This window comes from Hemibagrus wyckioides, linkage group LG22 (genome assembly GCF_019097595.1).
Source record: "Hemibagrus wyckioides isolate EC202008001 linkage group LG22, SWU_Hwy_1.0, whole genome shotgun sequence".
Classification (NCBI taxonomy): domain Eukaryota; kingdom Metazoa; phylum Chordata; class Actinopteri; order Siluriformes; family Bagridae; genus Hemibagrus; species Hemibagrus wyckioides.
In genome coordinates, this window is record NC_080731.1 from 18,264,494 (window position 1) to 18,277,070 (window position 12,577).

The 12,577-nt window shown below is 47.3% G+C and overlaps 1 protein-coding gene across 7 annotated transcripts in view; it reads left to right on the plus strand.

Moving 5' to 3' along the window:
• The window catches only part of arvcfb (ARVCF delta catenin family member b), a 145,555-nt gene that overhangs the window by 110,418 nt on the left and 22,560 nt on the right, over positions 1 to 12,577 (plus strand). For 6 of the 7 annotated variants that reach the window (XM_058375052.1, XM_058375047.1, XM_058375050.1 and 3 more), the window contains 4 exons: positions 1,030 to 1,147; positions 1,237 to 1,408; positions 2,297 to 2,314; positions 2,704 to 2,775. In XM_058375052.1, the coding sequence (XP_058231035.1) occupies positions 1,030 to 1,147; positions 1,237 to 1,408; positions 2,297 to 2,314; positions 2,704 to 2,775 (380 nt within the window). The remainder of the gene's footprint in view (positions 1 to 1,029; positions 1,148 to 1,236; positions 1,409 to 2,296; positions 2,315 to 2,703; positions 2,776 to 12,577) is intronic. The other variant, XM_058375048.1, reaches the window with a different exon arrangement.

Sequence of the window (12,577 nt, forward strand, 5' to 3'; positions counted from 1 at the left end):
GTGATTCAGTGATGAGTGTAATGGAGTGATGAGAGTGATGGGTGTGATGCGTAAGATGAGTGTGATGGAGTGATGAGTGTGATGGGAGTGATGAGGGTAATGGAGTGATGAGTGTGATGGAGTGATGAGTGTGATGGAGTGATGAGTGTGATGAGTGTAAGACCAGTTTCAGACTGACAGTTAACACAATGAGGGCAGTGGAGGTAGTTACAGCTGCTACTGTATTAATGTGGGACCACATGATGCTCATTAACATTTGTCTGATCTCTCTTACTATCTCTCTTTTTATCCCTCTCTATCCCTTTCTATCCCTCTCTCTCTCTCTGTCTCTCTCTCTCTCTCTTTTTCTGTAACTGTCTCTCTCTCAGCATGTGGCTCTGATTAACTGACCTTAAGGACTGCAGGGTCTGATAAGCCTGAAATTCCATCCCTCTTTTATTCTCTCTCTCTCTCTCTCTCTCTCTCTCTCTCTCTCTCTCTCCTTCCTGCCTGTGGATTCTGCCTCTTGCCCTGTACCAGTTTAATCAGTATAATCAGGCTTGGCTTGGCAGTAGAGGCTAAAAGCCAAGGAGCATTAGACAGACAGACAGACTGTGTCCCTGTAGGTTGTAGAACACCCTGGTGAATATGAGCACCGAGGCTCTGTACCCATGTGTCACCAGCTCCCCATGCCACTCTCCACATCTCCATCTCCGCCACTCTGCCCGTATCCATGGCAACTGTAAGCACTGACATCTGTTGCCTAGGAAGCAGCTCGGGCCTGAGCATGATTTGCCACAAGCTGCGTTCATGGCACAGCTGAAGCTAAAGGGTGTGTGTGTGTGTGTGTGTGTGTGTGTGCGTGCACTGTACACACAGATGTTGTTTTAGCACATTAACATACAAAGACAGTGTAATTGCCTCTGTTTCATATACGGTCCATATGTTGCTACGGAAATAGAAATTAGTTTATGTTGAGCCTGTGAATGACGAAACTTTGCCAGTTGTGCTATATGTTCTGTGTGTGTGTGTGTGTGTGTGTGCGTGCAGGAACGTGAGCTCAGATGGGGCGGAGGCACGCAGGAGGCTGCGGGAGTGTGACGGCCTGGTGGACGCTCTGCTACACGCTCTACTGTCAGCCGTGGGGAAGAAGGACATGGACAACAAGGTGAGACGTGACTTTAGAAGACATTATGAAAAACATGCTACAATCTTGAGATCCTGTCAAGATTACTCTTGTTTTTATCTCGTCCTCAGTCTGTGGAGAACTGCGTGTGCATTATGAGGAACCTTTCCTACCACGTTCACAAAGAAGTCCCGGGAGCTGAGAAGTACCAGGACCCGTCCTCCCTGCAGGCTCCGGGCTCCGCGGGGACTCACAGGAAGAAGAAGGACGACGCGGGCTGCTTCGGAGGCAAGAAGGCTAAAGGTTTGTGTCTTCCAGAGTCTGTTATCATCAGAGTGTTAACTACGGTAAATAATATTCACCCTCAGGTTACAGAATTCTAAATGTGCTGGAGATGTGAGGAAAAACCGTGATTAGTCACTGTGTGTGTGTGTTTGTGTGTAGCCTGGCAGCGATTGTGTGTTTGTGGTGCAGTGGTATGACTCAGGACTGGTTAAAAAGGCTCTAGTGATGTGTGTGTGTGTGTGTGTGTGTGTGTGTGAGAGCTGACTCAGACACAGTGTGTGTGTAAACAGTGTAGAAGGAGCCAGTCCTGCTCTGGTGGGTGTTTGGTAGCGTGTGTCAGCAGAGCAGAACCCTACTCTTTCCTCTCTCTTTATTAATCCACATGGTCACCAGACTCCTGATTAATTATCTGGCAGTCCTGGGTCACGTCTACAGCAGCACCGGTTAAGCTTTAACTCTTAAATCCGTTAATAAATCAGGCTCATGTCCATGACTGGAGCTGCGTCTCCTGAAGGTATGGAGCGGATATCGAAGGGGAACGAGGGTTAGTTCCTGTCCAGCTTGGGTTTTAGCTGGAAAACGTGTCGACGGCGCCTCCATGTTTCACCACAGCTGTTTAGTTACTACTAATCTGTTAACTCAGTTACCAGGAAGGTCTTAGCTTTACTCTGTCTCGCAGCGAAGCTCAGAATCATCCAAAATGTTTGATTTCTTTGACGTCATTAAGACATTATGCTAGTTAGCACAGTCGCAGTAAATATCCAGCAATAGCCTGTCTGCTGTAACACACACACACACACACACACGCACACACACACACACACACGCACACACACGTTTATATCATGCCTCTTCTCTTCTTTCCCTTTGCTTGTGCTTGGCTGCTGCTGCGCTGGCTAACTGTAGAGGAATGGTTTAATCAAGGTGAGTTTCTCTTTCCTGTCCCCTCTCTCTCTCTCCGTCCATCACTCCGTCTCTCTCCCTGCGTGTTCTGCGTCTGTCTCGCCCGCCCGTCTTACAACCCAGATTTCTGTTTATGTATCATTGACCATGTGTCTGTTTGAGGTGTGTGTGTATGTGGCTCTTCATTAGCTCACTCTGCTGTAGATATATTTCTCTCTCATGCATTATTAAGAGGGATTTCCACTCAGGAAAGCCTCAGCCATTAGAGCGTTGTGTGTGTGTGTGTGTAAAGGTCTAAGATGGACATGACATTTACTCTCCAGTTATGAAACCTATAGCTGTTCTCTTTCTCTCTCTCTCTCTCTCTTTCTGTCTCTTACAGTCTCTCTCTCTTTTTTCTCTCTTCTCAGGCAGGAGAAACGGAGACAATGATAAAAACTTTGACACAATGGACCTCCCGAAGCGCACCGAGCCCACTAAAGGTATGCAGAGGAGCGGTCCACACACACACACACACGTCTCAGACACGTCACCCAGTTGGTCTCGGTTATCCCGGAAGCAGAAGGGTTTCCTGTGTCAGACAAGCTTCTGTGAGCCTGTGAAGCCTTTCTCAGCAGCCGTGTGAATGTGTGTGTGTGTGTGTGTGTGTGTGTGTGTGTGTGTGTGTGTGCGCTCCAGAAAACACCTGCTCCATATATTTGTGATGAAACACAGAGAGAGAGAGAGAGTGATATAATGTAAACCAGGCAATGAAGAGCTCACGTGTGAAATTGGAAGCTTTTGTTCTAGTGTCTTAGCTGATTATTCAGAATAAGAAGATATTTGTGTTTATTTAATTTGTCTTAACTGTGACTGCTACTGAACAGTGGAATATTCTGGAAGCGGCCATCTTGGATCTCACCTGGTTCCATCCCCCCTCCCCCCTTTTCCTGTCAGTCTTAAATGATATCTGAATCTGCTTTTTCTGAAAGGTCTTAGGTGTCTAAGAATGGTCAGTTATAACAGCTTTATAGCTTCATAGCCCGTGTTTTAATTCATCATCAGTTTGCTAGATTGAAATATTTCTGCAGAGATTACTCAAAAAAAAAAAAAAAAAAAAAAGAGCTTTGTGATTCCACATTGAGCCGCTGGAAGGCAGAGCTGAAAGTGTGACGTGAAATCATGTAGCGTAAAAGAAGCTTACTGTCTGCCCCGGCGCAGGACGATGCAGAGTCTCACCCAGAACCAGGCAGATCCCATGGATCGTGGTATTTTTTCCGTCCCTGCCTGCATGCAAGGACACGAGGGTGACTTTTTTTTTTTTTTTAATTCCTCCGCCCTTTCTGCCATGCACCTAGACATGAGCATCGGGTCCCTTTGTTTTTCCCACCGAGGAAAATGGAGACCTATTGAGCCTCTGTCTGGAGGCTGCCGCCGCCGACGTTTATCGATTCGCAGCTGAATCCCGTCACCCCTCGTCACCTTTCGGCGGTATTCACATCGGCCTGGACGTGTTTGAAAATCACAAAGCGTGGAAAACCTACAGCGCTCCCGTTTGCATTATTCATCACCCTGAGGGGGGAAAAAGAGAGACAAGAAGGCAAGGCGGAAGAGATGTAATTAAGGGATCGGTGGGAGGTGGTAATTAAGCGTGAGAGAGCGATAGCGAGGAGCGCCTTGTTTCTGTTAACTGAAATGACACATCTACCTTTTAACCTTCACGAAGGACACCATACACATCCTCTCCTCCTCTCTCTCTTTCTCTCTCTCTCTCTCTCTTTCTCACCTTTCTGCTGTGTGCTGAGGAGCCGAGGATCAGAGCAGAAATTCTCTTAACACTCAAAAAGAGAGAGAGGAAACATCATACAGCCAACTTTAATCTGAAGAATCCCAGCCTCTTCCTCTTCCCCTTCCATCGCTGTCTTACTCTGCCTCAGGAACACAGAGGCTCCGAGACAGAGAGGCAGAGGTTTCCCTCGATGCTATTCGCAGATGGAATCTGATCATTGTCGTTGTATTCAGTGCTTTATGAATTTTGTAGTACACTCGCTTATTGTTCATTTCAGAGATTGTTTGGCACCGTGTAACAAAATCCAGCCGTAACATTTATTGGCTAATACAACAGAGAGAGAGAGAGAGAGAGAGAGAGGTACAATAAAGATGTGTGTTGGTTAAAAGCCAAGTTATTTCCATGCCAGAAAATACCACTGCCTCTCTCCAGAGATGGTCCGGTGCACACGTGATGGTGATCAGTGCAATGATGATACAGTGTTTATTATCAGTCTTGCTAACGTGTCCCTCACCCACTGGGCGACACTCAGCTCACGTTTACATCCCCTCTCTTGGCAGACTCTGTTATCCCAAACGCCTCCACATGTGAGAGGATACCAGTGTCTGGCGTGCACAGATCTGCCTCCGAGGTAGGCCTGGGATGGGATTTCCTCTTGATGTTCACACTGACCACTAGCTCAGAGCCTGAAACACTAAAACTGACCGATACGTTTCTTCTATTTACACTTTGGGATGATTTTTCACAGACCACCAGGTACAGCAGCCACAGATGCAGAGACCACGCCTTTGCTTCCTTCACTAGGATTAACAGGTGCAAAGATCACACCTCCTTCACTACAACTAACAGGAACTGATTCAATGTTACAGAGGCCATGCCTCCTTTACTATGGCTGACAGGTACAGAAGCCACACCTCCTTCACTATGACTGACAGGTATAAAGGCCACGCCTCCTTCACTATGACTGACAGGTACAGAGCCCACGCCTACTTCACTGTGACTGACAGGTACAGCGGCCACACCTCCTTCACTATGACTGATGGGTACAGAGGTCATGCCTCCTTCACTATGGCTGACAGGAAAAGAGGCCACACCTCCTTCACTATGGCCAATAGGTTTAGAAGCCACGCCTCCTTGCTTCAGTTCAGTGAGGGTTCATGGTCAGTGTCCGTATGTAATCAGCTTGTTGACTGAGGCCTCGTCTCATTTCTCGTTCGACTTGGCTATTCTGCAGAGAAGTCAGGACAGCTTTATGAACATCTGTATCACTGAGCCCCTCCCATGCTCAAGAAAAACATCTGGCAGTGTGTTGAAGGTGGTTTAGTGGAGAGCCCGTGTCCTCATGTCTCTGTCCTGGCCGTCTGCTGTGTGTGTAAACACGCCGCTGAGCAGAAGGGAATTATTTACTGCCTGAGAGTTTATCAGGGCCATTTCTCACTACAGCAGCAACAATACACAGCTTTCCACAGCTCCCTCTGGAGTCTCTCTCTCTCTGTCTCTCTCTCTGTCTCTCTCTCTGTCTCACTCCAGCAGTGTGACACGTGCATGTCTTCACGCTTCTGCCTCCAGAATTCCACCAGCTCACATCAGCACCATCCTCAGTGGGCTTTGAACCTCTTGTCTCATTCTTCCTGCGGAATCAGTAAGCAGCAGTGCTGGACTATAGCTCTGTTCTCTCTCTCTCTCTCTCTCTCTCTCTCTCTCTCTCTCAGTGCCAAAGACCTTTCTTTCTTTCTTTCTTTCTTTCTTTCTTTCTTTCTTTCTTTTTCTTTCTTTCTTTCTTTCTTTCTTTCTTTCTTTCTTTCTTTCTTTCTTTCTTTCTTTCTTTCTTTCTTTCTTTCTTTCTTTCTTTCTTTCTTTCTTTCTTTCTTTCTTTCTTTCTTTCTTTCTTTCTTTCTTTCTTCTTTCTTTCTTTCTTTCTTTCTTTCTTTTCTTTCTTTCTTTCTTTCTTCCTTCCTTCCTTCCTTCCTTCCTTCCCTCCCTCCCTCCCTCCCTCCCTCCCTCCACATACCCCCCCATTTTTCTCTCTCCCTTCTTCCTCATCCATCTTGTAGACAGCTCTTTCGCCATCTTGTGACCCCACCGCTCTGTCCGCCCCTCCCTGTTCTGCCTCTCTGCTGTTATTTCTCCCTCCCCGGTGTGAGAATTCTCTGTGTGGCCCCATGTTGCTGAGGCCCATCACACCCCGCTAGGCTGGCTTTTCACATTTCAGCAGTGCAGCGTGAAGATAAACAGCACGACTGGAATATCACATGCCCATGCACAGATTTCCAAAATCTGCTGAGGCCAGCGTTGTCCTCGGTCACACGCTCCCCCGTGTTTTCCAACCTCTGAGCTGTTCCCTGATCAGAACTCTGGGAAGCAGATGAGTGTGAACTGGACGAAATCAGATCCTGGGTCAGACCTCAGAGACGTGGACTGGAAAGCTGTTTCTGAGCAGATATGCAGAAGGTTCAAAGTGCCAAAAACCCGACAGGAGAAATTGAGATTATGTAAATCAGCCATGTGGAGTTCACGCTTCTGAGGTTGCCAGGTCCTCTCCCTTTTTTTTTTTTTTTTTTTTTTTTTGGAAGTCTCTAGCCAGTGGAATAGAAAGGAGGAAGCTATGCTCTACAGTTGTAGCTCGTCTACCTCACTGTTCACGTCTTTGCATTCTGAGGTGTGTTTTATGTGTTGAACCGGTCTGTTCATTCTCCTCTCATCTCACTCATCAGCTTCATTGACTCTTCGTTAGCTCCAGAGGCTGGTGTTTGATGTTAGCGTTAGCTGAAGATCTGCACGGTTTCAGAAAAGGGGGAGGGTTGTGTTAACTCTGCTCCTGACTTCAACTGCTCTGAATACAAGTCTCTTTAAATGTACTAGTATCCATCTGCAGCTGCTTTAAAGCCCACAGATACACAGCTGCTTTTGGTGACACTTGGCATTTGCGTGTGTGTGTGTGTGTGTGTGTGATTAAGTCTGAATTTACCCAGTGGGTGCCAGCTGCTGCCGTACCCCCCATCGACATGGCAGGCTGTAACACAAGACTGGCAGCTTCATCCTGCTGCGCCTCGCTTGCCAATCATTATCACTCACACACACCACAAACACACACACACACACACTCCTCCGACCCACAGTGCTAGGAGAACACACAGCTTCAGTACAAATGATCATCAGGCAGCATGCAGTGTGAGATTGTGAGAAATCTTCAGAGAAGCGGGGAAAAGAGCAGCTCCGGAGCGAGCCAGGGAAATTAGCGGGGTGTTTTCTGCTTCTGTGCAGAGGTGGAGGATCTAAACCTGCTCCTGTTTCACACTGATCAGTTGCCCTGAAGATTCTAGTTCTGTAGGTCTGGAGCCAATACGCTGATCGATAATCGATCGCTAGCAGAACACACACACTTTTCCCTCAGTACATTCTAAACGTCTTTCCAGCATCCTTAGAAACTGCCTGCTCAGAATCACTGCGCTTTTTATTAGACTCCTAATTCTGCTTATATTCTGGCAAATACAACCAAGTTTTAAAAAAAGAGCATACAACTAGCAAAGAAGGGCTGAAAAAACCATCTGGTTTAGGCCACGCCCACTACAGGTATAAATATATACACGGGTATAAATAGAGACTGTGTTAGAGCTATAATATAATATAATAAAACAGGTAACTGTGTGTGTGTGTGTGTGTTTTGAAGCCACAGCAGGTGTGATACAAGACACTCATCGTTTATCTTCTGTAATTGTTCAGACATGGCCTTTCCTCTGAGCTCTCTCTCTCTCTCTCTCTCTCTCTCTCTCTCTCTCTCTGTCCCTCTGTCACACACAGACACACACACACACACAGCTGCATATTGGACAGCAGCTCATAGGATCATGGAGGTTTTCTCTTCAATATCAGAAAGGTTTTGTGTTGTGTATTGACTTTGTATTTATTATTAGTGTGTGAAGTTTTTCTCAGAATTATGATATTAAGCTCAACTTCACGAAAGGAGTCTCCAGTTTCAGCAGGACCTCAAGTCGGGGTTGATCTCTGAGCAGGAGGCAGGATGAGAGAGAGAGAGAGAGAGAGAGAGAGTCTGTTTGAGTGTTTATTGTGTTTTGTAAATTGATCCTGAGTTGAGGGTTGAGGAGCAAAGGGAATGTGGAATGGAGGTGAGGAGAAGAATTGAGCGAGAGAGATGATGTGTTTATTTCTTGAGTGGAGATCAGACGCTCCAGCTCAAAGTGCCGTCACGCCATGTTTTCTAAAAGCAGGAGACGGAGAGAGAGAGAGAGAGTTGAAGAAGTAGAGAGACGAGGCATGTAAACAAGCAAGGTGATGAGAAAACCAAAGCGACTCAGAGGGGCACAGGGAACGAAGAGAAGGCAGGGATTTGGAGGAAAGCGTCTCCAAATCAGAGGCGGCGTGTCTCTCCGTTTCAGCAGATGGCTCCGAGACGCTGTTTTGGTGTAATTGCCGAACTTAAACTCCTCCGTGTTTATTTTGCTGCACAGCGACGGGGCTGTCAGATTTGTCAGAACATCACACCTCCTTACTTGGAGCGCTTCCCTTCCAGAAACATCTGACTCGGGTGTTGTGTTTGAGTCGAGGCAGATTGTGGACCTCACCCACACACATACATCTGTCTCTCTTTCATCCTGCAGCTCTTTTGGTGTCTGGATGTGTAAACGTATTGGAAAGCGACTCTGGTCCCAATCAGACTTGTTTTTGTTCCTGTGCTCTGCATTTTTTTTTTTAGAGCTCTTTCCCGTCCTCCTCAGCCCGCCGTCCCGCTTTCATTAGCACCGTGTTCTCGTCTCCTCGGAGAGGACGAGCCAGCCAAGGCCAAGGTCACATTTGGATGCTGCACAATTTGTGTGGCGTGTCCTGGACGGGGGCGGAGCTCCAAGCCGGCTCACGCTGCGCCCGTCAGTCTTCCTACTCAGAGCAGATAAAAGAGCTTCACACCTCGCAGTCTCTCTTTCATTCCCACTGAAGAGTTCTGTCAGCTTGACTGGCCAGAGGTTGCCTTGGTGATGCTGGCTGCTGGATTTCCTGAGGGTTAGCGGATGTTAGTCTTTTTCTCTCTGTTTCTCTCTCTCTCTCTATCTCTTTCAGATTTAAACACACACACACACACACACACTCTGTCACTCTCCCTGCTTTCCAGCCCAGACCATTGCTCTGCTATTTAAAGATAAGCTTGTGTTTATCTAAGCACAGCTCTCTTTACACACCCTCACAATCCTGGGTCTTACCACACATCTGTCTGTCCTGCAGGGTTGAAGGAGCTAGACTCCAGGAGCCTTCTCCTTAGACCTCAGGGTCAAATCTCGACGATGCTACAGCCCTGTAGGGGGGGCTTACTCACTCTCCCGTCAATCACAGTGACACTAACCAGGCCATCTGGGAGCTTGTGTATGTGGAAGAGGGCAGAAAGCACTTTTTGAAGTCGTATCTCATGTGAATCCTTCCCTTGGTCTTGATTTTTTTTATTTTGAACCTCGAACCTTTAACACCAGGACCGCAGCACGGTCTCATCTCCCACGGACATCAATTGACTCAAATTGATTACTCTGAAATCCATTACTTCCACCAGCGTGATTTCAATTAGCGGCAGCTTAAAGGTACTCATCCCCCGAGCGGAGGGAACGTCTGCGGCCAATTAGAGGTCAATAGCAGCGTTCAGACCTCTAATCAGCCGCTAATGAAGATTTGGAAGATAACGGAGAAGTGGCACAGGATAAGACGGCGGCAGCGTTTCCAGAGGAGAAGGACCCGACTTTCAGCAGCGCAAGCGTAGATGGAAAGATGGAAGGAAGGAGAAGATGAGTGCAGCTGGAAAGCATGTAGCAGTGTTGGTGCTGGAATGAGGAATCAGGAGCAGATGGACTTCCTGGATCAGATGGCACAGCGCTGATGCCAAGCAGCTGTTAGCATGTTCTCACACAGAGCTGCCTGGCTGCACACAGCGCTGTTGCTTCCTGTAACAGTACTGAAAGCTTCTCCTGGAGTCGGCTCAATCAAAAAAGGCAAAAATAAACAAAGGTGCTTTTGTTTTCGTGTCCATCGTCCCAAACTTCCTCTCACCAGGCTCGGCTGGACGATGCGGCGCGTGCGGAGACACTGCCAGTCTCTCACCGCCCTTCTGACACTCGCAAACAAAAGCTGGCTTCAGGACTTCCTGCCACCGCGAGGTCCGATGTCCTCGACTCACACACTCCCGGCTTTCAGCACAGACACAAGCTCCGTCCTGCTGAGGTTTAGCAGACTCGAGCGCCTGCCTCGCTCTTTACTCGCTTTATAGACAAGACGCTTCTTCAGAAGCTTCCAGGTCTCTTCTTCCTCCTCCTGGGGTTTGTTCACGGATAAAAAAAGATCAGCAGGTGTTTTTCTCTTCTTATTATTTCAGCTGATAATAAGCGTGCTCCTCGTTTCAGAACACGATTCATTCGCAGAGAGAGAGAAAGAGAGAGAGAGAGATGATGAATTGTTCCTGTTGCTTTATCTCCATTTGTAACCATTCCACTTCCTGTCAGATCACAACAGCTCCACCAGTAATGATGACGCCTGAATCATTGTGTCTAATCGTTCAGCAACGTTTCCTTCATCTTTCATCTTCACTTCACGTCCCTTATCCCGCGTTCATGTTTCTGTAATCACTTCATCAGCCGTTTGTTTTGTCTCACTCACACTTTTCCGCATCAGAGGTGAAGGTTTGAACCACACTGAAAATCCTAATCGCTCCAAATGTGTGTGTGTTTAACACACACACACACACACACACACACACAGATCTGAATGTGTGTGAGAATCAGGATTCACTCACAAGAAAAGGAAGTAATGCTAGATCTGGTGCTTTAAGCTCATGATTCACACTGAATCCAGATGTTGGAGTGTTATTTTAATAATGATTTCCTCAGTGAATTATTCTAAATACAACAAGATTGAACAGTGTACATCAGCGTGATCTGGACGTCCCTCAGAGACATTATTCGCCATCACGAGCATGTGGAGTTCCAGCTTTCATTGACGATCGCTCGCTTATTTACCTCTGAGTGCAGGGAGAAGCGACAGCTGCTGCATTCTGCATGAGAATGGATCATCTGGTGATCAGAGCAGTAGGAATATATAATAGGAATAACCTTCAATAGGAAGGTGATGTCCGTCTGTGAAGCCTCGTCCGCTTCATCCCCCCAGATGATCACAAGACCAGAATAAGCTTCCTGCTTGCTCCAGTTCAGCTCTGTGTGTTTCGCTTCATCACGGAGAGGCAGGTGAAGTGAGACAGGAACGTCCTGTGGAACGTCCCCAGCAGCAGAAGGGACACGCTCCAACACGGCCGGCTGTGGATTTGGATCTTATCCTGAGGGTCATAACTCCCACTTTAGTGCTTTCTGCGCTCTAATGACTGGTTAAACAGCACTAAAGAGTCTGCAGCAGCTGGGTTTAAAAACTTTCTCTCTCTCTTTTTATTTTTTTCTTGTAACAGATCATTGAGAGTGAAGTGTTTTCCTCGCTGCCGTTTCCTGGCACTCGGCATCGACGGCACTCATGATACCTAATTACTTTAATTATCTTGAAGAGTCCCACAAGGTGTGTATGCTTACTGCAGGGTTTACGTCTGATCTGGAGTGAAGAGCGGCTGCCTTTGTAGAAGCCGGGCGAGAGCGGCGGGTCCGTCGGGGACGGAAGGTCACATCACAGCGCTCGCAATTATTCATAACGGTCCACTGTTTCCTCTTAACAGTGGCAGCACAGAGGAACGAATCACACAGATCAGTGCTGCATATCCACACATACACTCACACACACACACATACACACACGTCACAGCAGAATAAAGTTGATTTGTAGCTTCCACACTCATGCAGATTCCCTTGCGGCTGGCCAGCGGATCCCGAGCAGAAGGATAACGTCTCGTAATTAGCTTGACCGCAACTCTGCCTTTGTTTGGTTAGCTATTTCCAGTAGCCGAGCGTGAACAATCCGCCGTATCTCTGAACGTTCTGTGCTGCAAGCCAAGAAAATTCTTTTCCAAAGCAACAAAAGAGCAAAGCGCCCAGACGTGCACACACATACACACACATATACACACACACACACACACATACACACACACACATACACACACACACACACACACATGCTCCAAGCTTCCAGAAATAGATAGTTTCCGTGTGTGTGTGTGTGGAGGATGATTAGCTAACAGAGGCTGATGTCTGTGTGTGTGTGTGTGTGTGCGTGTGTAGACACTGAAAGCGAACGATGACACGCTCTTTCAGGCAAAGAAAAAAATCAACAGAAAGCATGTTCATGTGTAATCATACATTTAAAAACACACACACACAAACACACACACACAAACACACACACACACACTGCTGCCGCTTCAGCGGCGGCGCTCTTCTCTTCCTCCAGCGTGACGGTGAAGCAGAAAGCTCCTGTGCATCAATCACACTCCACTTTAATATGATTTTAGCCCGGGTTTCAGCCAGCCAGCCGTTTCACGTCTCTGCAAATGACAGGCCAGGCTAAATGCTTCAGAGGAGCGTGTTTGT